At 41.9% G+C, this 24,772-nt stretch overlaps 1 protein-coding gene across 1 annotated transcript in view; it reads right to left on the bottom strand.

Annotated features, from left to right (window-relative positions):
- Window positions 1–5,426: 5,426 nt before the first annotated feature.
- Window positions 5,427–24,772, bottom strand: part of Ercc5 (ERCC excision repair 5, endonuclease) — a 34,877-nt gene continuing 15,531 nt past the window's right edge. The window contains exons 8-15 of the mRNA XM_021197723.1: window positions 20,919–21,986; window positions 15,699–15,940; window positions 15,248–15,367; window positions 14,905–15,118; window positions 13,397–13,541; window positions 8,797–8,997; window positions 7,955–8,039; window positions 5,427–6,139 (exon numbers count right to left, since the gene is read on the bottom strand). Of these exons, the coding sequence (XP_021053382.1) occupies window positions 5,588–6,139; window positions 7,955–8,039; window positions 8,797–8,997; window positions 13,397–13,541; window positions 14,905–15,118; window positions 15,248–15,367; window positions 15,699–15,940; window positions 20,919–21,986 (2,627 nt within the window). The 3' untranslated portion in view covers window positions 5,427–5,587. The remainder of the gene's footprint in view (window positions 6,140–7,954; window positions 8,040–8,796; window positions 8,998–13,396; window positions 13,542–14,904; window positions 15,119–15,247; window positions 15,368–15,698; window positions 15,941–20,918; window positions 21,987–24,772) is intronic.

The raw sequence follows: 24,772 nt of genomic DNA, 5'->3' as shown, positions 1-24,772 counted from the left end.
CCATCCTTTCATCTTAGCTCTAAATTTTGTCTCTGTACCTATATCCTTTCATGGGTATTTGTTCCTTATTCTAAGGAGGAGACACTTTTATCCACATTCTATTCACATTTTTTTTTTTTCGGTTGCACATTACACGGAGCATCACATTCTGCCTGTTTAGATTTATGTATATAGTATGTTTGTGTGTTGTGTGTCTATGCACACAGATGTTCACCATTTTCTTTAAAGATTTTTTTTCCTCTAAGCTTTTTTTGAGCCATTAAAGTCCGGCAGAACTTCAGTGAACTTCATGAGGAGTTCGCTGACTGTTTAGTCAGTTTGTTTGACTTCTTCTCGTTTTTTAAAATTAGTTTTTGAAATTAAGCTTTTATGACATATTTTGGACACAGTATTTTTCCTCTCTATCATGAGAAGTGATACATTAATATGTCTAATTGGAAACCATTACTGTTAGTTATCCCTCCTTATGTTCCATCCAATATTTCCATTTGAATTTACCAACTAACACTAAGGCTTTTTGAAAAGGCATATCAAAACCTACTAATGTAGATACTTTCTAAAAATATATATATATATGAAAGAAATTTAAATGCAGTTGCCTTATAATGAGGGAGACAATACCCCAACTATATATATCATATGCTACCAAATAAAACCCCAGTAGTAGGAATGAGTTACATCTTTTTGAGCTGTTTGCCAAAGGATTCCTATATACACACACGCCCCACAAAGATTACATCCTATTGCCTATGTTACTGGTTACCCTCCACAACCCAATTATAAAGCCCCATTGTGGGCTGGTGAGATGGCTCAGTGNGTAAGAGCACCCGACTGCTCTCCTGAAGGTCCGGAGTTCAAATCCCAGCAACCACATGGTGGCTCATAACCATCCGAAACAAGATCTGACACCCTCTTCTGGAGTGTCTGAAGACAGATACAGTGACTTACATATAATAAATAAATAAATCTTAAAAAAAAAGCCCCATTGTTAAAAACACCATATACTATACTATATATAAAAACTATACTATACATAAAAACTATACTATACTATATACTTATAGCATGGAAAAATCTAGCTGATATTCCTCAACTGGAAGCTTCACTCCTATTGGCTAGTATTCATAGTGCTGGAAGGTGCTATTCATGGTAACAGAGGAGAACTAAAATCATAAATTTCATCTAACTATGAATTCTGCTAGCTGTAACAACCTACTTGTAAGATGTCTTCACTGGTTCAATAGTTAGGGGAGTAATCAGCCAGCTTTTTAAAAAATGGATTTAAGATTTGTATTGGCTAGTTTTGTGTCAACTTGACATGGAGTTATCACAGAGAAAGGAGCTTCAGTTAGTGAAATGCCTCCAGGAGATCCAGCTGTATCGCATTTTCTCAAATAGTGATCTAGGGGGGAGGTGCCCTTGTGGGTGGTGCCATCTCTGGGCTGGTAGTCTTGGGTTCTATATGAGAGCAGGCTGAGCAAGCCAGTGGAGGCAAGCCAGTAAAGAACATCCCTCCATGGCTCCTGCATTAGCTCCTGCTTTCTGACCTGCTTGAGTTCCAATCCTGCATCCTTTGGTGATGAACAGCAATATGGAAATGTAAGCCGAATAAACCCTTTCCTCCCCAACTTGGTTCTTGGTCATGATGTTTGTGCAGGAATAGAAACCCTGACTAAGGCTTCATTCCATCAGATAGGACCTATGCCTGATCTTGCTAATAGGGACAAGAAGCTGAGACTAGATAAGACATAGGCTCTAGAACCTACTATTATTCTAATAAATAAAGATAGCCATAAAACAACTCCGAATGACATTGTTATATCCATATACCCAGCGCACTAGTTAAGCCTTGTCAGAGAAGTAAATGGTAATTGGCACAGAGACCTAAAACTACATAGTGTGCAGAATGAGACACTTTGAAGCATTCACACTGAAATGAGATGTCTTTAATAGCCCTCCCCTCCCCCACAAGGCTTAGGGATCTGTGTAGAAGAGAGGCAGAAGGACTGCTAAAAGTCCTGAGAGATCATTCCCCGATTTGGAGTCCCAGCCCTTCTCCAGTCAGACAATGGTCCTAAATTCACCTCCCAAGTTTCTCAAACTCTATCTAAAGCCCTCAACATCCCCTGGCATTTTCATATTCCCTATCACCCTCAGACTTCAGGAAATATAGAAAGAACTAGCTGCTCCCTAAAAACCACTCTTGTCAAACTGTCACAGGAACTTAACCTCGATTGGGCAAATCTCTGGCTCTTTTTAGGCTATGGGCTCTTCCCAAGCAACCTCTTTTCATCTCACCTTTGGAACTCTTGTATGGATGCCTGGTCATAACTCTTGGTCTTTCACCTAAATGCTCTCCCATCCCAGATCACCTACTTACTCCATTACTTTGTCCCCTCCACTCTCTCCTATGGAACTTTGCTGACCACTGCCTACTAGGCCACAGTGTCCTCTGACCACTTCCTGTCAATATTGGAAACCAGGTTTTTTCTCTCCCCTCCAGATTATTGTCTCTCACCCCTCTCTCCTAAATGGCAGAGCCCCTTCAAGGTAATTCTTCTGAATCCCACTGCTGCTAAACTCAAGGTGTGCTCTCATTGGGTCCCCCATCTCACCTCAAACCTTTCACTCACACACACCCTTTTTTTTGTTTGTTTTTTCGAGACAGGGTTTCTCTGTGTAGCCCTGGCTGTCCTGGAACTCACGATGTAGACCAAGCTGGTCTCAAATTCAGAAATTCCCCTGCCTATGCCTCCCAAGTGCTGGGATTAAAGGTGTGCACCACCACACCCGGCTTCCTTTCACCCCTCTACCTCAAAATGACCCTTCTTCCTACACATCAACTCAACAGGACCCTGCTCTCTTAAGCTCCAGAAGACGTTGAGACCATTCATCTTGTCCAATCCCAGAAAATTGAGGCTCCACTCAAGCAGCTGTGTTCAACCCACTGGATTAGATATAGGTGTCTAATCTTCCCCCCTGATGTTCGTTTCCATCCAGGGTAGCCCTTACATCTGGGCATTCAAGGTTTAAGAAACCCCCACTGAAAACAGTCTTTCCAAATAGGGTCAGGAAACTGTACAATAAATGGATGCCAAGAGCCAATCCAAATTGTTGTCATCCCTATATCCACCATTCCATTTAAATATTATGACCTCTTTATTTGCTTTCTCTTTGACCAGATGAAAGATGATAGTAAAAAAAAATGGCCAAATATGCAGCTGCCCATATTGGTCTTGCCAGATACATATGTTAGGATCATGGACCAATCACTTCTATCACAACACAAGACTCTCTTATATATTCAAGACCCATGGAACCCAGGTGGAAAACAGGGATTATGGGTAAGCACTATTATAAAAACCAATCTGAGCTGCAGGAAGTACTATTCACACCCAGAGGAAATAGAGCTCAATTGTCCAACCTCTCGGAATCAGAAAAACAGAAGTAATTAAACACTCCTTCAAGGTCTTTACTTCCTTGACATTCTCCCTCATAAATGGTACTAACCTATCATTTTTCCTTATGCTTCGAACCCTGGCCTCAGTTTACCATTTCCTTAATGTCACCCACATGGTCTCTAAAGATTGCTGGCTATATGTGCCCTCTGGAACTAACTTACAATTGCCACTTACAGCTCCTCAAAGCAAAGCAACCTCACCTCACCTTTCATCACCTGACCAACTCTGGTGTTGCCATGACCCCATACTTTTTCTCTATCACACTTTTTAGCATAGTAGACTGTTTTAAACCATCAGTGACACATGTTTTAGGAATGCTAAGCTCCCTAGACTGCTACAGAGCTACAACACTTGATACCTCATCTCTGCCACAGCGTTCTACAGGCCAGAAAAACATCAATTCTCTGTGGCACTCAGGTATGTCATCTAACTTTCAGTTGGTGAAGAGTTTTCATGTTGTGTTCCTTTCCTTGAATTAGGAATAATCCACAGAAAAGAGCTTTACCAGTCCTGGTTGTAGACACAGTACCTGCCCAACATTAACAAGAAGGCAGTTCAAACTTATGTCATTCCTTGTCACTGTGGGAAAACTATAGGTGTTAGTACTGGAATGGTAGGATTGACTACCTCCCTAACCTTATACAATCAGTTATCTTCCCCACTTTACAACAATCTTCAAGAAGTCACCCAAACCATGCTCTCCTTGCAAAGATAGATCAATTCTCTGGTAGCAGTGGTGTTTCAGAACTGGTGAGGACTAGATGTTCATATAGTGAAAGAAAGTGGTCTTTGCCTTTTCCTCCAAGAATGATGCTTCTCCATCAAGTCCAGCATAGTGAGAAACAAAATCTAGCAGCTACAATCAGACAACCCAAAACCGCAGGGAAACAGCAGGCGGCCTCTAGTTCCTGGTTTTCAAAAACCCTGTATCAAAGTGAATACTGCCTTTCCTAACCCCACTTCTCGTTTTTCTGGCTTTACTATTTGCTCCATGCCTCATTAACCTCATCTCCACATTCCTCCAATGACAAATTTAAAAAATTTCTAACCAATTAATCAGTTCCTTTTATAGGATTACCAACCACTGTCCACAAAAGAAACTGATGTGAAGCATTATCAAATGAGCCCTGATTGTGAAGGTCATCTACACCCCGAAATTGATGATGCCCCTAGATAGCAGGAAGCAGTTTAAGAGATCCTACACCCATATTCCCACCTCACCATCCCCTCCCCTGGCCCTTTTCCTCTCTTTATAAGAAAATGTGGGATGTTATCATCAGAGCATCAGGTGCATCCATGGACAGCCAGAAGTTCATCCCCTGGCCTACAGCCTCTCCCTCCTCCTCTTCTTTCTCCTCTTCCTCTTTGTGATGGTTTGTATATACTTGGTCCAGTGAGTGGCAGAATTAGATGTGGTCCTGTTGGAGTAGGTGTGTCACTGTGGGTGTGGGTTATAAGTTTCTCATTCTAGTTGCCTGCAAGTCAGTATCTGTAGCCTTGAGATGAAGATGCAGAACTCAGCACTTCCTGCACCATGCCTGCCTGGATGCTGCCATCCTACCACCTTGATGATAATGGACTGAACCAAGCCAGTCCCAATTAAATGTCCTTACAAGTGTTGGCTTGGTCATGGTGTCTGTTCACAGCAGTAAAACCCTAAGACACTCTTCCTCCTTCTTCCCCTCTTTTCTCCTCCTCTTCTTCTTGTCTCTTCACATGCTGCCCCTTACCCCGCCCCTCACCCCAGGCCACCTATGCCAATAAAATTTCCCACGAGACCTGCGGCTGGTGTGATTTGTCCAGGATTGTGCCACATAGTCTAACAGGTATACATGCATGTCTATCCCTATAATGGTAAACCAGATGAATTGGCCTAGCTATCACATATATGTACAACAGTTTGACATACCATATTTCACTTTTGTGTGCGGATAACAATGGGACAGTAAAACATGTATTTTTATGTAAAATTTTTCTGTTCTTTGATTTTTAATAAACTCAGAAAATAAAAAAGAGAATAAAACTATACATTCAAAACAGAGATTATACAAATAGATTTAATCTTATGCTCTCAATACATTGCAAGCACTTTTTTTTTTCTAAATGACTTTCTTTTTCTTTTTAAGTTAGGTTTTCTTTTTCCTTCTCCTCATACTCTTTAGTTTCAGTTTTTTCTTCCCAAATATAGGTCTAGCAGTCACTAGGACAGTCTTGGCTTTGTCCTCACCATCCTCGCTGGAGCTACTAGTGGACACACAGCCTTCCCTCCCATGAGGAGGATCTCTCACTAAGTCAGGCAAATCTGAGCAGCTGATTTTTTCCGACTCAGCTGCACTTCTCTGTTGTGCACTCATCACAGATGAACCTTCTTCATCCTCACACGAAGACTCCTGGGGTGATGCTGAGCAGTAGGGGTCCCCTAAAAACCCACCATTTCCTGAAGGCCTCCTCCTTTTTGGAACTGAAGTCTCTCTTGTGTGTGGAGGCTTTGTTTTCTGGGCTTTTCCTTTTGCACCATGCAGGGTCTCTGTCACTTCTGTCAGCTCAGGAGCTTTCTCTTCCCGTCCTTGCCTCAGCATACATGTCACTGCTCTGCGTAGCCTATGGCTCTTTATGAGTTTGGCATCTTGTTTTTCCTGCTGAGCTAGTCTAAAAAAGGAATCAATCCGTAGCTGGGTCTAAAACAAAATAAAGCAATAAAGCAAGTAAGTGAGTAGTTTCTACACCAAATCAACAAGTTGAACTGTGGATTATTAAGTTTCAAGAATTTGGAATTATGGCCTCCAGAAGGCAATTCTAGCTATGTTTTTTTTGTTTTTTTTTTGTTGTTTTTTCATAACAATTGTATCCTCTTCTTTGCCAGCAACAGAATTTCACAGCGTCTATGCCTAAGTCATTCAATGCCTTTCTTTTAAAATCATTATCATCATACAGTACCTTTAAGGAACAAGTTTGCTGATGCATCAGATGCCAGGAAACAAAGGTCAAGCCTTTAATTCAGCAAATCCACAGTTGAGAGATACTCTTAAACCTACTGGGAATTATGGCATCATTCATAACTACTTGAAAATTAAATGCCCCAAAACATAGAAACAGCCAGTGTGAACTTTCATGGGCTGTAAGCTGGTCCTCTAAAACTATAAAAAAGCAATGCGCTGGGTGGTGGTGGTGCACGCCTTTAATCCCAGTACTTGGGAGGCAGAGGTAGGCAGATTTCTGAGTTCGAGACCAGCCTGGTCTACAAAGTGAGTTCCTGGACAGCCAGGGCTAGACAGAGAAACCCTGTCTCGGAAAACAAAACAAAACAAAACAAAAACCAAACAAACAAAAAAAGCAATGCAACTCACAGAAGATGGTATACACTCATGAGCCAAGTGGAAGAGGAGATCCACTCTATCAAGAGGGATTATGCACAGGAGCAAATCAGCATGGGAGACAAAGGAAAATAAACACAAAGGAAACACACCTCGAATGGAAGCAGCAGTTTTAATCTACTATTGTTACTTTCTAGACTATCTTTGCTTTTCAGAGAGAAAAATTTGTCTTGGAAAGGAAATATATATTATACTGGCATTTATCTGAAATTAAGGAATAACTAGGCACTAGAAAATATTTTCATTCTTAGTAGGTTTCTATTGCTAGTAGGTAAATATCATCAGACAGACAACAGGAAACCCCTGGAAATATTTTTTAAATCACTGTCCATTTAGATATTTTTCCTAAATTACCCAAATTTAATGGAAACTGTTAAAACTATAGTCTCATTTCTATTTGTATGTATATTTCATCAATGGCTTCTGAGATGGGGGAAGACTTATCTGATATGAGCAGGACACATGAATTAGATAAGCACACACACCCATTCGGAAACACTGAAGGCCATATAAAAGGGCATTTTACTAACCAAAAACCTCTCTTGTAGAAATGTTAGCATAAAGACCAGATCCTAAGTTGTAAATTAAAATGTTAGTGTTTGAAGAAATTGTTTTGGAGTAAATATTTTCTGGGCTTTTAAAAACTGAAGATAGCTCCAGAGGAGTAATATATTTTATATTAAACATCTTACTATAAAGTCATGTATTAGACTAGAATTTTTTCAAAGTCAACAAAACAAGGACACTGCAGCACTAGCATGAACAAATAGACTTAGACCCAATCCCTTCTTCTGTTTCACTGTTTTTTTTTTTTTAAAGATTTATTTATTTATTATATGTAAGTACACTGTAGCTGTCTTCAGACACTCCAGAAGAGTGAGTCAGATCTCCTTACAGATGGTTGTGAGCCACCATGTGGTTGCTGGGATTTGAACTCAGGAACTTCAGAAGAGCGGTCGGGTGCTCTTACCCGCTGAGCCATCTCACCAGCCCTCACTCTGTTTTTAAGGTGTCATCAGTTCAAGCCTTCAGCTACTTGCCCTGAAATAAGAGTTAACTGGACATTAACAGCTACTAACTGTAGTCATCACTCTGTACATAAAGAAAACCCACAATTACCTGCTGGGCATTCAGGTGCTTTAGTGCTGGATACAGGGATTCATCTGTCTTCATCCTGTTCCAGCCAAAATACCTCTGACAAAATGTGCTGGCAGTTAAGATTTACAGGCTTATTTAAAAAGACTTAACAGGTAGTAATAATAATAACATCAACAACAACATTCAAAAGACAACCATTGTTGCCATTCCCTGTCACTCCCAAGATAATTGTTTTTATAAAGATTAAAGGCTGGAAAAGCAAGCCACTCCAACAAGATCATCTTGCAGTAAGTTCTGATCAATCTCCAAAGGCAGAAAACACTCAAGAACTCATACCAGCACACTGAAGACTCCTCAGTACAAAGCATGGCTAACCTAGAATAAAAGCAAGGGACAAATAATCCTATGTATTTCTTTAAGAAAGGAAGTTGTACTTGGGTTGAACCTATTGTAGATGTTGAAACAGCCAACCAAATTATTATTTAAATACACAGAATGGAAGGCTAGCAATCTTCCATATTCTTTCAGAGTAATTAATCTTAGACATGTGGTCATGACATGCATGCTGTAGCTGCTTCTTTCAAATTAAAATCGATTCTGAAGGATACTTGTTGTATATGCATGAAACCCTGAGTTCATTCCCCAGCACTGGGGAAAAAACAAAACAAAAAACAAAAAAAACCAGCTTCCTCGTCCCAAAGTTTTGACTCTATCAGGTCTGCAGCTGGGATGGCCTGTAAAGGCTTGGCCCAGGGAATGGCACTATTAGGAGTTGTGGCTTGTTGAAGTGCCTGGGTCACTGTGACAGAGCTAACTAGGACATCGGCTTAATAGACCCATAAATACTAAGAAAGAAAGGATATTCTCTAATCTTGTCAACATCAGGCTTGCCCCACAGGAACGATCCCCTGGAGTCATCTACCACAGGCCTGAGGTAAGCGTCGGCAACTGCGGGGTTGGGGAAACCAGGTGTCAGCTGCAACTTCCGTAATTTTTTTTTCACTTTGGTGTCATAGGGATTTTCTGCAACCTTCTTGTTATTTTGAGCTTCGTGCCACCACTCTCTGTAAGATAACAGGAACAATTACTTATGAAACAGGGAGATGTTACAGTTGCCACACTGGTAGGAAAAAGCTAAATACAAAGTTCGGAAATGTAATTTCAAGTCATAATTCAAATATATGCGGTGTAGAATACTAAACTGCAAGGTAAAGATCTTACTGCATGTTAAATATTTCTTGTGTATTGTCATTACTCTCATCTCTCAAAAAGAAATAAACCCACTCAGAAGTACCTTGCTCAACATTTCACAAATAGGACTGGAATCTCAGATGACAAACCCCTACAGCTCCTGCTCCAACAACAGCAGCACAAAGCCACAATTTCTCCAGGCCCCGGTCAGTGAAATGGAAGGTACAGTGGATCCAAAAATGTCAAGAGTATACTGGTTGATTAGTGTAGATATCATTCAACACCAAGTAGGATATGATGGACAAGGCATATGTGTACAAAGAGAGACAGTAAATAGGTCTTTTACATTATAAAAAGTGGCAAGTACTATTGCTCTCATGTGCTGGGCAATGTTTTAAGCAAAATTAGACTGCTAATTTTGATTTTTTTAATATTAAGTCCATTTTAAAATATTTTCCATCTTAATGATAATTTATTATGGCACACTTTTTTTCCTTTTAATGCTCCTCTGATGAAGAGATCATTAGTCCATCTCTGTGACTTTGGATAATGATTAAGAAGCTATAACTGTGGAGAATAAAACATGCCTGTTCACTTCCTATTTTTATGGAAAAAGCTGCCCTTGGAAGCAGCCACCACTCCTTGAGAAACCCATGCTCACTGCAGAGATCTCAATGGAGACTATCCAAGGTCTACCAGCATTTTATCTGTCTACTGACAGTGCCTGGCATGTGAAACTTTCAGCAGGTCCTTGAGCTTTGAGCTGTTCTAAGACAGAATAAGAATAAAAGAGTCCCTAGCAAGTTTCAGAGTCAGGAGCAAAAATACCACGTACTGCTAGTGGAGGCTATGGAGGTTTAAGGTTTAACTCCAGTGTGCCAACAGAAAACTGAGAGATAATACCATGGAAATTCAAACATGCTCCTCACCTACCCAACTTGCAGTGGTTCGTGAAGAATACCTACCCTCCCTTCATTTCTATTTCTTCACATATTAGTACCAGCAACTGGGTTCCAGCCTGCAGGCCACTTCATTGAACAACTTCAGAGTGCCATCTGCCATTCAAAAGCTGGTCTTCAATACCAAAATCAAGAAGAAAATAATGCTTTCTTTTCAAGTTTTTGTTTGTTTTGTTTTGAGTATCTGTGTGACTGTCACATATGTGCAGGTGCCCTCAGAGGCCATCTAATGTAGGTGCTGGGAACTGCACTTGAGTCCTCTAGGAAAGCAACAAATGCAAACCACTGAGCCATCTCTACAATCCCTAGGAAAATGCTTTCTCAACCAGTTTTACAACATAATACTGGCAAAGCACACAATTATCTGCCCTTAATACACCCCTTAAAGAAAGAGAGCCAGCCACTGCAAAGGAAGATGGAAAAAAAGTGGGGCTGAGTCTCTCAGGCAGGGTGTGAGGAGACAGTAAGAAGTAGCCACTATGATGAGACTAAAGGGCACATGCTGGAAGATGAGCTGCTGTCACTCCCCGCCCCCCCCCCAACCCCCACTCTTCCCCCCAGCTATCTTGAGTTTATTTGCAAACAGCAGCCCAGGATCTTTAGAGCTCTTTTTCTTCTTAAACTAATCTCCCTCAAATTTAAATGCTACTAGGATTTAAACAAACAAAAATCACAAGGTGGCATGGAGGGCTCTGCTATATTCCTACCCCTCTTTCTAACCCTTAGCTCTGCCTTCATCCTACACCCAAATTAGACAGAAATGAAACTACTCAGTCTGCCTTCAAGAAGCTCTAACAACCCTGAACACAAGGGCATCTTTGTAAAAGAAACACTACTACAGCCTAAATCACATAATGACCCCCCACAAACTGGGAGACCTCAATACCCACTCATGATCATCTTACCCACGGATAGGTCATCCAGACAAAAACTAAACAGAAAAATGTTGGAGCTAATGGACATTATAAACCAAATGGAACTAACAAATACTTATAGATCACTTTACCCAAACACAAAAGAATACACCTTTTGCTCTGTACATTACAGAACTGTCTTCTTTGACTAGATAGCCCAAGGTAAAGAACCAAATATTAGTCTTAAGAGAAAAAAAAGGAGCAATAAAATGATTCCTTGTGACATTCTGCTATACTTATACATCAGTGCCTTGCTTAGCTGTCCTCAGAGAAGCTTCCTCCTGAAGCAGATAGGAACAAACACAAAGTCCCTCAACCAGACATCATATAGAAAGTGAGAGACCTTGAAACACTCAGCCTTAATCAGGATATGTCTATCAAGTCCCTTTCCCCAGGGTTTAGGGAACATCAGGGAAACAGCTGGAAAGACTGTCCTTTTTCTATGTTATGGCTTCCCGTGTAGTGCTTTTATGGGATTCCAGAGTATGTAAATAGTATATATGTTTCTTGTGCCTTCTCTTCGGCTCTTATCCTTCTATTTACTTGTATGGTACAATTCCAATGTATTAGTTTTGTTTTAACTTATTTTGTCTTGTTGTTATCCCATTGAAGCCTATGTGCTTTCTAATGAGAGACAGAAAGGTGGCTCATCTGGATGGGAAAAGCTGGGAACAAAGGGAAGAGAAAGAATAATCAGGATAAATTATGTAAGTGAAAAAATCTATTTACAAAAAAGGAAAAATGATGTGAGAAAATTAAATACCAGCAAGAGTACATGTATGCATGCATGTGCATGTCTAATAGGTTTAATGTACATGTAATTGCAGCTTTTTCCAATTGAACGAAATTATAAAATCAAAATTTAAAATCATTTTAATGCATAATTTGCAATGTTTCTTTTTTTCATTTGTAAAGAATGTTATTTGTAGCTCTATAGTTCTTTACTGATCGTGTTTGATGTAATAATGAAGAGGCCCAGGCAGCCTGCCCTCTCCACACTTTCTAGCCCCTGCACTTTTTCACCGCCTGTGCAGAGCTCTCCTCTCCTTCCCAGCTTTTCAGAGAGGGTCTGGTCTGGCACCAAAATATTGCTATCCCCATTTTCATGGTGGCACTCCCTGATGGTCCCCTCTTCCCCCGGGGAGATGCCCTCAGCCCAGTGTCACCAAGGCTGGCACTCTCCCTGATAGATGGCTAGCACTTCCCAGTGCAGGTGGTGCCTGTCCTTGGGAGACTTGAAGACTAAACATCCTTGAAGAGATAAATGTCCCATGTTTGGGCCACAAGAGGAGGACAATCAGGCGTTCCCAGACAGCTGTGATCAGTTTGTAAAAACACACTAGTTCCTGATAGCACCATAAACTTACTTCCCAGGTCAGAAGCTCCCCCCCCCCAGTTGCGCAATTTCGCTCCACTGCCTGAACAAACCATATTGTTTGAAGGATGACTTCCCTTATCACCTCTCCCTGTCACCCTGAAGTCCAAGAATCCCTGCTTATGCTTATATAAAAATGCAACCCCCCTAGACATGGGGTCGAACTCTTATCTTGTGTAGTGGGAAGGTTTGTAGTCCGAGACTGACTCGAATAAAAGGCTCTTTTGTTTCCTAGTATTAGATTGGCAATTTTTTAGAGCTTGTCTGGGAATCCCGAGTCTTAGGCATAACAATAACATATCCCGAATATGTCAATTTCTCCAAAGCTCAGAAGTTGCACCTTAAGTATAGCATACCTCTGGGTCAGCACATGGGTTTTCTCGGAGAGTGACTTTACAATGTAAGTTCCTGGCCCTGAACCGCAAAGCACATTTATGGTTGACTTTTTTTTATAACACTGAACAGTGGTGAAAAATTTCACTAGCAATACTGAAAATTTTCATTTGCTTCTCCACTATCCATTTACTCCCACAAGGAACAGTAAGAGTGTAGAATATAACTACTCATCTTTTCCATTGCTAAGGCCTGCATATCTTACTCATATTGACTACTCTATAATCATCTAAATGAACTCAGAGGCAGCTCACACACTAATGAGCACTGCAGACCATCTTTGTGTCCCTGCACTAGGATAAAGCAGCCATGACCAAAACGAGACTAAAATAGACTAAAAACAGATTCACCAAGGCCCTAGAAACCACAGCCACTGTCTCCAACTACGGCCTCGATGTACAATGACTTGGGACAGCTTGTAATTTTAGAAACAGATTCTCAAAAGTGATGGCACACACCTACAGTAGCAGCTACATAGGAAGCTGAGGCTTGAGGATTGCAACTTTGAGCTCAGCCTAGGCAACAGCACAGTAAGAGTTCAGTTAAAAATAATCCATGTATTAGTCTGAGTATGTGTGAGTATGTGAGTATATATATATACCTGAATGAAAGGCATGAGAAAAAGGCTTACGAGAATTTTAGGAGTGGGTCCAGGCCTCGTCCAGGGAATTCATTGAGAATCTCCATGGCTGTTACACAGCCTACAGTTGGAATCCCTTCTGTATAGTCACTACCCAGTAGATAGGCCAAGTTGATTAGCTTGTTACGGTCCAATCCTGTATAAATAGCAATCAATCAATCAATCAATCGATCGATCAATAAGACAGGGTTTCTTTGTGTAGCCCTGGCTGTACTGAAACTCATTTTGTAGATCAGGCTGGCCTCAAACTCACAGAGATCCAACGGGCCTCTGCTTCCCAAGTGCTGGGAATAAAGGCATAAATCACTGCATTCTTTAATAGTTCATAAACATATTATATATTATATATTATACAATTTTAATATTTTATAAAAATTATGTAACACTATATAAACTGTATATGTTAAACCAACATCCAAAGACACATATTTAATTTAAAAATAGGTTCTTTTGTTAAATATCCTGTTGAGATTTAAATTTAAATACTCTTATGTGAAATTTTCTATATATGCTGACCTCTACATTTAGTTACCTAGACTGCTTCCTCTGACCACAAGCATATGCATTCAATTACCAACAGAGTACTCCTGCCTGTGCATCTAGAGAGACTCTCAGGTTGGTCTTATCTCAATTTAACTCTCCCCTCCTCTGCTCCATTCTACTGCTGGCCCAGAACCAGGAATCTAGAACCCTTCCTCCCACATCCTACATCTAAGACATGCACGCTCCTTTCTCTGATGCACCTGACACTACAAGGTTTCATTTTCTTCTCTTCAATGCTAACTACTGTTATCACCACCTCCCCCATTCCCATTGGTCTCCTTGCCTCTCTAGAACTTGTATATAAGCAGGGTTCTGCCTCAGGGCTTTGAAATCTTTAAGTCCCTCTGACACAATCTTTGTCAAATTTGTAGTTACAATTTTCTTCCAATTTCCTTAAGGAGCCTGCCCCAGCCTGCCACAAAGCCTTTGTTGATGACAACCCTGTCAGGAACAGCATGTACCCTCCTGCAGCTGCACCTTATCCTCTCTGCTTCTTTTTCCCATATCAATTGTCACCAACTGTCAGATTATGACTTACAAACATGGCCAGCATCTTTCTCTTCCACTAGAGAAAGATATTTCATTCTCACCATTGTCAAGAATGACTGACATGAGAGTCATTCTGTGTGCATTTCCCATATGAATGAATGGATGAATGAGAGAGTGGTAGATATGAGTGTCAGGAACACTCACTGGCAGAAGTCACAATGGCTCCTTCCCCACACTATGAGAACATCTCTGGTTCACTGCCAGGTAACTATCCAACTAACCTTGTCAGATGATTTAACTGCAAGATAGACACTAGGATTTTAATTTCTTAAATCCAGTTTTTAATACCCTATGACCTCTCATTTCCATTCATGCATCAAATGAGTTCCTTGAGAAGGAAAACCACATGAGGCAAATCAGGAGAGTGAATGTGTGGAACTCTGGGAGATGACCACACTGACTCTTACCTAGTTGGCTGTAAAAGTCCACATATTGATAGTACTCTACAAACTTGTTTTTGCTAAAAAAATTCTTATAGACATGCCGGGCCCCAAACAGCCAGATATCACTATCATCAGTAATGGTTCCAGAAGTCTGATCGGTGAGGTCCAAAATGGCACACTGTGCCTCTGCCTCCATGGGAGCCTGGATGTAGGGAATGCCAAACAAGCGCAGGAGTTCCTGCAGTAAGAGAAGTAACAAGCAGGGAAATGTGCTGTGGGCCTTGACCACAAGGTGTGTGGCAGTATTACGCAGCCCTTCTGAGAGGAAGGACAAGGCTAAGGAAGACCAAGCTAAAGTCACACTTACCTGGCTTTCCAGAAACATCTGGCCTGTTACAGAGGCAGCAATCCGATCTTGCTGCTGTTTTTGAGCTTTCAGTGAGTTCTGTTCTGCTAAGAGGTTACTTTCCAGGGCATCCAGTTCCTCCTAAAATATGTTCCCAGCCACAGAAAATTACAGTCATGATCCAATTATGTTCATTTGTTACACTAAAGCACGCATTTCCTCTGGCTGAAATGACCAATAAGCCTTACAGTGTTTTCCACTTGGGATTTCCAGGCAAGACTGTCCCTTTCAGTGGTCTCATTACATCATATGGGAACCTAACTAAAAACCCCGGTATAGCTTACATATTAAAAGGGAGCTATAAGAAACAAGATGAATTAAAAACTGCTAGTGAATATTTATCTAGCAACTTTTAAAATCTCAAAAGCCATAGGCTTGGCTTCCCTGGCACTAAGTTAAAATGTGATGTTACCAAATTAATATCTTGCCATTCGTTGGGCATGTCCTCAGCAACTCTGTCAGCTTTTCTGTGTCCTTCCATTGCCTCAACGTCAGAGCTGTCCTGTAGGAGGCACTCTGTGTCCCTGGAGGGCCCTTCCTCCAGAGTTTCTCTTGGTTCCTCTGCATCTTTCTCAGAGAGATGTGTAGAAGCCTCTGATGACTCTGTTTGATGTTCTTCATTGCTGACCACACTCTGCACCTCAATGAAACTTCCTGTCCAAAAAAAATCATGATGTCACTTCATCTAAAATGAGAACATTAGAGCCACTGTGAAGTCATCAAAGCTTTCTGAGAAGTCCTGAAAAACGTCAAGCCCCACAGGAAACTGTTTAAGTATAGCCATAAATATTCAACTCACTAGTTTGCTACAGTGCACTGGCAGATGCCTACCTGCCTCTTCCAACCAAGCTTTTTCAAGGAGACAAACTGATCTATTAAACTCTTGGTCACTAAAAGTAGGAACCAAATTCTCAAAGATTTGCATAATAAGCTTTGAAAAGCTATGTTCTGTTGACTAATGCTGTATTTAAAACTCAGAGAGAAGGCCAGGGAAGCAGATAGGCAGACAGCAGGTCTTCACCTCTCCATTTTCTCCTCCAGTCCCATTCCTTCAGTCTCATCCACAACTCTGTAGCAGGACACCTGCTGCTGTCTCACTTTCCTCTCACCCCATCCCAAAGGTATCACAAAGATCTCCAACCTTCCTTGCCTCCACTCATCCTAGTATCCCAGTCTCTAACTAGCATTCTCTGTGAGCACACCAGCTGAGCAGGCTAGGGAAACAGGTAAACTAACTAAAAACCTTCACCACTCCTCCTTTCCACCACACCCAATTCCCTAGTCTCATCCTTCTCTGTGCAACCAAACAGCTGCTGTAGCCTTGCTTCCCCGTCTACACACATCTCCTGTGGATCCCACAACTTTCCTCTCCTAACTCCCTCTGCACAACTGTTACTTTACCCCAAATCCAATCCCAGCAGGCACTCCTTGCTAACCCACAGACCACTCAGCCAGAGAACCAGATAAGCTGTCTGCAGATCCTTCCCTCTCTAACTGGTCCTTTAGACTCAAGCCCTAAGTCTCATCCTCAGTGCTATAATAGACCCTCTGTAATGACCTCCCTTCACTGTATCTCCCACTCCAAGGAGAGAAACTAAGCAGATCCTGGTTGAACACTATGTTTTCCTCACTCCTGTGATCCCCTTCAGACCTCTAGGCTATCCCCATTCCAAATACTTGGAATCCCCAGTGGCTACAACTATCAACGCCCCTGCAACCCCCACCCCCCAAAACAATTCCTACTAGGCAACACACAGCCATGACACTCCAAAACTCAGGCAGGAAACAGAAACCAAGAAACAAATCATCTACCCAACAAAGACAAATCCAGAAATCAGTACTATGACATATAATCTACCAATGCCAGCTTCTGGATGCCAACATAACACAAGTAGTAATAGCCAGCCAAAGACCAAGCAACCTACCTACACACCTTCTCTGCTCTCTCTGTTCCTCCAGAGCCGAAACCCTAGTTGTAGCCCGCCTTCTCTCCTGCCCATATCTCCCATGGATCCCACAGACCCTTCCTGGCCTCTCTCCTACCGCTCATAGTTGTATTTCAGACCCCAACTCAGATGGACTGCCCCTGCTCAACCATGCCTCCCAGAAAAGCCAGTAGAGGTTCTCAGCTTCCTCTGAACCCCCAGATTCAACCCCTCAGGCCTGTCCCTTCTAGTGCTATAACAGAAAATGGAAAAAGCATCAATGTAAAAACAAAAACCTGAGGGAGTTCTGGAAATGAAAACTTTAGAATGCAAACAGCTACAGCCTCCTTCCCTCAACAACACCCACACACATTCATGTGGGGCAGTGGGCTGTGCACAGACAGCCTGGTCTCCAGTTGAGCATAGGTCTTGAACCCCGGGGGACCCAATAGGTGGTGATTTCCACCTACATGGGACAGAAGGTGTTTAATTATGTCTCCTAGACCCCTGGCTCCTGTCGAAGTTATCACCACCACCACCCCTGCAGGAGAGGTGTGACTATCAGTCACACAGAAAATGTCCCAAGCTTCTGGCATTCTGGCTAGACTCCACCCCAACAGTTACCTGACTATAGCCAGGTATGCTCCTCCCCACAGCTACCTGATAGCCCCGCCCATTATAAGAGGGGCTGCTTGGCCCCTCCTTGCTCTCTATAAGCTCTCACCTTTCTTACTCTGTAGCCCTCCTTCTCTCTCTCCACATGGCCATGACTGGCCTCTCTCTCTCTCTCTCTCTCTCTCTCTCTCTCTCTCTCTCTCCCTTCTCTCCTTCTCCCTGTCTTTCTACAATAAAGCTCTAAAACCATAGACTGTCTCTGCTCATCAAGGCCCACTGTGCTTGAACGATAGGATAGGCTTTCCCCTAACGAGAAGTCTAACCTCTTGCCGGAAAGCCTTCCTATACTCCAGCCAAACCAAGGACACTCACCCCCGTGGGAACTACCTAGTGCCCCTCTCTCCCCCTGCCTTCTCTTCCCTTCATCCCCAGGGCCCCCATTCTGTTCTCAGCTCTTCCATAGTGTTCAGCAGTGTCTGAGATGCCTGAGGCTGAGAACCTGGTATCTTGGACTGCCCGTTGTACACCACCTGCTGAGCTGGGGTTTAGTGGCTTCACACAGCCTGACACCCACCCTGGGCCGCATGGAAAGCATACAGCAGTCCTTCCACGTCTGCTCGCCCAGAGCACCGGAACTCTGGTGGGACACAGGTTTTCTCCCACTCCCTTTATTTCCTCACACCCACTGTTCCGCATCTGGTAGCAGAGGGGCAGTGGGCTGCGCACAGACACATTCATCTCCTGTGGATCCCACAGACCATCCCCTACTAAACACCCACATACATTCATCTCCTGTGGATCCCACAGACCATCCCCTACTAAGCTCACTCCCCCTACTTTTCACAACATTCCAGCCCCTAACTCAAGCAGATGCCTCCTGCCCAGGCATTCCCTGTGAACATACAAGGTAACCAGTCCAGCAAAACAGGCAATACACAGCCATCACACTGTCTTTAAATACACAGAAAACAGAAGCCGGGAACAAAACACCCACCCAATAAAGAGAAATCCAAAAATTAGCACCTAGACCTATATCACCCCAAACCCACCTGCTTAGATGACAGTATAGGAATACAATCAATAAAAACAAGACCAGTATGTTTCCACTAAAGCCTACCTACCTACTACAGCAGGCCTTGAATATTCATTCCAACAGTGCTAAGCACAAAAAAAGTCGTGAAAACCAACTATATCAAGACTATAAAGGTCCTTAAAGAGGAAATGAATAAATACCTTGAAGAAATCCAGGAAAATACAAACAACTGGAGGAAATGAATAAATCCCTGAAAGAGAAACAGGAAGACACAAACAAACAAAACAGGCTCTCCAGATCCCCTGCCATTCTGACCCAAGGAGGCTCAACATAACTAGGCTCAGAGGAGGGATAGGCTTCAGTCAGAGACAGAAAGGCCAGTTAATACAAGAGATAACCAGATGGTAAGAGACAAAGGAAAAAAACATAAGCAACAGAAACCAATGCTACTTGGCAACATCAAAACCCAGTTCTCCCACCATAGCAAGCACTGCATACACCAACACACCTGAAAAGCAAGTGGGAGCACCCTCATGGAGGATGGCACAGGAGAGGAGATGGGGTTATGGAAGAGAAAGTGGGGAGGGGGATAACATTTGAAATGTCAACAAATAAAATAACCTATAAAACAAGAAAAAGATATGTGACAAACAGAGAGAGAGGGAGAGAGAGAAAGAGAGAGATTGGCAGGTTTTTGAGTATATGATCTGTATCTCTCTCTCTCCCTCTCTCTCTCTCTCTCTCTCTCTCTCTCTCTGTGTGTGTGTGTGTTGTAGTTATTTCAAGGGTAGTTTTGTTTCATTTATGAAAATGTGAATCATTTCATCTTCCTTTTAAAGTGTTGCCTTGGATGTTGTTTTCATGGCATAAGTGTCTTAGTGTCCTATCACATGGGGGATTATTTTTTATTTTATATTCCAGTCTTTTCCAGAAGGATGATGATGTACTTATACTTATTGGCTAACTTCTGTTCTTCTTTCCTGTAACATGGATGTGCTATGTTTTATTACCTGTCTAAGGAAATGTTTATTAAAATATTTGAACCACAAAGAAAGAGAGAGAGAGAGAGAGAGAGAGAGAGAGAGAGAGAGAGAGAAAGGAAGAAAGACAGACAGAAAGAAAGAAAGAAAAGACCAAACCTATATATAACAAGAATAGCAGAAGAATCGTGACTCAAAGGCCCATTTCAACAAAATGATAGAAAAATTTCCTAACCTAGAGAAGGAAATGCCTATAATGTTACAAAAAGCATACAAAACACCCAATAGATTGGAACAAAAAAATTAAGTCCCCTTGCCACATAATAAACAAAATACTCAACACATAGAACAAAGAAAAAATATTAAAAGATATAAGTGGAAAAGACCTAGTAACTAATAAAGATAGACCTATTAGAATAGGAGAGAGACAAAGATATGAAGAAGACGTGAGAGAGAGGAAGAGGTAGAGGGAGTAGGAAGAGGGAGGGAGAGAGACAGACAGACAGACAGAGTCAGAGAATATAAAACAAATAGGGCAAAATACTGACCTCTAAGGTTGGGTGTGAATCAGTCAGTGTTCTTTTAATTTTTATAATTATGTCATAGTAAAAAGTTAACAAAAGCTAAAGGAAATTCAGCTTTCTTTTCTCCAAGCATGGTACTCTCTTCCTTTAAGAATACCAAGGACAGATATGGCTCAGCACTTAAAAATGTCTGCTGCTCTTGCAGAGGCCCTGTGTTTAGTTACCAGTGCCCACAGCACTGCTCACCATCATGTGTTAATTCCAGTTCCAGAAGATCTGATGCCCTCTTCTGGCCTCCATGGGCTCTACATGCATATGTGCATAGGCACACGTGCACATAAAATACCCATACATGTAAAATAAAATAAAATCTTAAAATCCCAAGGATAGCCCAGCAAAGGAGGGCGTCGCCATCCTGGATGTGAGTCCCTAGAAAGCTCATTTATCCTCTCTTCCTGGTTTCTTGACTTTAAAGCAAAATAGGGCTACACTATAGAATCTCTCAGTCCTTATAGACATGAAGTTCCCATCCCATCTCCTTAAAGGAATACCTACCATCAGACTCGCTTTCTTCAGACTCCATCTCCACTGGTCCCATGGGCTGTGGAGCTGAAATCAGCTCCCTGGCAGCAGCCTCAGGCACGTCCCGTAGCTGGAGGGTTTTCTGGAAATCTCCATGTTCTTCAGCATTAGAAGACAACACATTTTCTAAGTTACTCATTGCCTCTGAAGGGACATGAACTGTACTACATGCTTTGGAAGCAGGATTTTGTCCACTTTCTGTTTCATTGTCACTTGAAAGACAAGAGGAATTACACTTGCTCTCGGGTGGGTAGAGTCCGTTTTGTAGCTCAGGATCTTTAGGGAGTACATCTATCCTCTGATCAGAATGTGTTCTTGTCGGAGGTGCCAGGGTCGGTTCCCTTTCACTGAGGACTCCAGAGACATGACTGCATGGAGTTTCTATGGATGCTGATGAGAGGGCAGCTGGCCTGCCCTCCACCTCACATTCACTACTTATCTGAGATGCTTCTTTCAGTACATGAGCAAGAGACACTGTTTCTCTTGGAGAATCACATTGATGACAAGCAGTAGTAAATGAATGAGCTGAGTCTGTCTGTCCTTTTTCACTGCTGGCACTGGTCACACACTCCTTTACCTCAGTCACACTGGGTATAAGAGGTGCTGTGTCAAATGGCACACCTCCACCTCTTACTGCCATTTCATCAGCATGCTCCTGGTTCAGCCCATTTCCAAGCAGCATTTTCTCTGCTAGAGCATCACTGCTGGCATAAACTTTCTCATCATTATCATCATCCAGAGCTTTCTGAATAGCTGCACGGGTCCGGGGTGAGATGGAACCTGCATCTGCAGTGGCCCTTGAGTTCCTCTCCTTAGACTCCCTTCCCTCTCCACTCTCTGGCTCATCTTCTGAGCTACTTCCCAGCATGGCTGCCTGAATAGCCAGTAGAGTTCTTGGAGAAGGAGGTGTGGCCTCTGGCTCTCTCTCTGGCTTCACTTTCTCTTGGGGTGATGACTTTGGGTTGAAAGACACACTGTGTACATTGCTGGAAGAAGGAAGAGATTCTGAATCCACATCCATGACTTTCTTGCCTTGAATACCTGAGAGAAAACAAAACATTTCTCACTATGCAATTCACAGTGTGACAGTGTATTTCTGGGAAGATGAACAAGAGAATCCTGCATCATAAGCAGTGATATATTTTATTAAAATCCGCTCACTAATTCTAAAGTGCTTAGTAGTAGCTAATCTATTAGTAGCTAAGTACAACCATTATTACCTCAGTGAGGTCTTTTCATAGAACTTAGAGCCACAAAGTACCCTAGGTTTTATTTTTAATTTGGAAATTTTATTTTGCCACACTATATAAGCAAAAGTAAGGCAAAATACTTTTATCTATTTCATAAAACATAATTCCACTTTTGATTTTTTTTATTTTTTTTTTTAAGATTTATTTATTTATTATATGTAAGTACACTGTAGCTGTCTTTAGACACTCCAGAAGAGGGAGTTAGATCTCCTTACAGATGGTTGTGAGCCACCATGTGGTTGCTGGGATTTGAACTCAGGACCTTCGGAAGAGCAGTTGGGTGCTCTTACCGCTGAGCCATCTCACCAGACCCCTCTTATTTGTTTTTGTAGAAAACAAGAAATCAAACCCTGGGGCTGGAGAGATGGCTCAGTGGTTAAGAGTACTGACTGCTCTTCTGAAGGTCCTGAGTTCAAATCCCAGCAACCACATGGTGGCTCACAATCATCTGTAATGAGATCTGATGTCCTCTTCTGGGGTGTCTGAAGACAGCTACAGTGTACTTACATATAATAAATAAATAAATATTAAAAAAAAAAAATCAAATCCTGGTGTCAATTTTCACACATGTGCATTTAAATTAATAAAATGATCTTTCTATCTATCATTTTAATGACTAGTAAAATTTAGAAAATGCTGTTGAGCCTAAGTTCTTTATCAAAACATTTTAAATGAAAAAAAAACTCCAAAACCCCTTCCTCAGAAAAGCAACAATTAAGAAAGCAGAGATATATTTATTTGATAGAGTTGCTGCAACTATTAATGGTGTGGAGTAATGAGGTAGTCTGAGATGGCCTTCTGATTCAAACCTGGCTTTATAGATTGTAACTTTTTACATTTTTATCATTTTATTTATTTACTTATTTATTTGTGTGGGTGTGGGCGAGTGGGTGGGTGGGTATATGTGTGTGTACATGTCATGTCATGTGTTTGTGGGTGCCTGGGGAAGCCAAAAGAGAATGCTGGGTCCCTTGGAGTTAGTTACAGGCACTTTTGAGCCACTCACATGGGTGACCTCAAAGCCAGGTCCTCTGAAAAAGTCGGATGAGATCTTAACTTCTGAGCCATATCTGAAGCTCCTTGATGTATATTTTTAATGCTAACATCCTACTTTAAAATAGATATTACATTTGAACCCATCACACACACACACAAAGGTTAAAGTCTGAGATGTTTGCGATGTTCTAGGGTCAATGGGAGCAAAACTCTACCTTAACGTAGTTAATGTGTATAATAAATTGATAAATAAGAGAAGCCACCACTTACAAATAAGATCTCATACAGCTTACAGAACAAACCTGTATAAGGGTTCTCAGCCTACCTGGCAGGAAAGTAAAGAGTTACAGTGGTCAGGCCACTTGCTCGAGAATTAAGCAGCAGAACTGAAAACCAAGTCCAGGCTCTCTTCTAAATTCTATGGTTTCAACTTTTTTTTCTCTATCATACCACAACTCATTGAGTTACTTCATTTCCTCTCATTTTTGAAAAGTAGTGTTTCTCCATATGATATGAAAAGGAGGCATACTAGAGGCAAAACGTTTAACTAAAGAAGGAATTTGAGGAATAGAAGAAAGGTAAAGGTTGTAGTAGGTGGGAAGGGTCAATCAAACCAAAGATGCATGCAAGAGCCACATGGAAATGCACCACTGTATAAAACAAAAAACACAATAAAAAAAAAAAAAAAACAGTTTGAAGTACCCTGAATGAGTTGACAATATTGCTGCCAGAAGCCACAGGGTCTTCAACAAAAATCCCAGCTCCAACTGCAAGACATTCCCCACGAGTCTCTCACCAGACACCCCCATGAAGTTCCCAAAACAAAACAGCCCATTGCTGTTGCTCTTTGTTCTCCTCCAGAACTAGATATTAAAGTCCTATTGCAAATGACACTATACACCCTAGACACAGGACACAGAAAAAGGAAGCTGGAAGCCCCCCTCTGCACAGTACTAAGAGGTTCTAGGCAGGCTGCTTCCCAGTGGTGCAATTCTGACCTAACAAACAAGATATACACATTAGTGCATTTTTGGCAAGGATACTCTGGGGTCAGTCAACATGCTGCTCAACTGGATTTGAGACCCACTCCATAGGAGGGAAGACATATCTAAGACTGAAAACCCTATAAAAACTCATGGCTAGAGAGAGGTCTTGGGCTCTAAAGGAGAATATACTGCTGATATTTTTCTTTTCTTTTTTCTTCTTTTTTTTCCCCCCAAAACAGGGTTTCTCTGTGTATCCCTAGCTGTCCTGGAACTCACTCTGTAGATCAGGCTGGCCTCAAACTCAGAAAACCACCTGCCTCTGCCTCCCAAGTGCTGGGATTAAAGGCGTGCACCAGCACTGCCCAGCTGCTGATATTTTTCTAACTTGATAAGTAGTCCAACTGCTTCCCAAACACCCACATTTCAACCTAAAGACTAGTCCTGTTGCTAGCCAAGGCCAGAGAAGCTCCTCCCTGAAGAGGGTGACAATCATTGCAGAGTTCTGGAACAAGCAACTGCTAAGTGCTCAGCCTTAAATCAATCAATCTCTCTCTCTCTCTCTCTCTCTCTCTCTCTCTCTCTCTCTCTCTCTCTC

This window comes from Mus pahari, chromosome 5 (assembly GCF_900095145.1).
Source record: "Mus pahari chromosome 5, PAHARI_EIJ_v1.1, whole genome shotgun sequence".
Taxonomy (NCBI): domain Eukaryota; kingdom Metazoa; phylum Chordata; class Mammalia; order Rodentia; family Muridae; genus Mus; species Mus pahari.
This window is presented reverse-complemented; position numbering and strand designations above follow the sequence as displayed.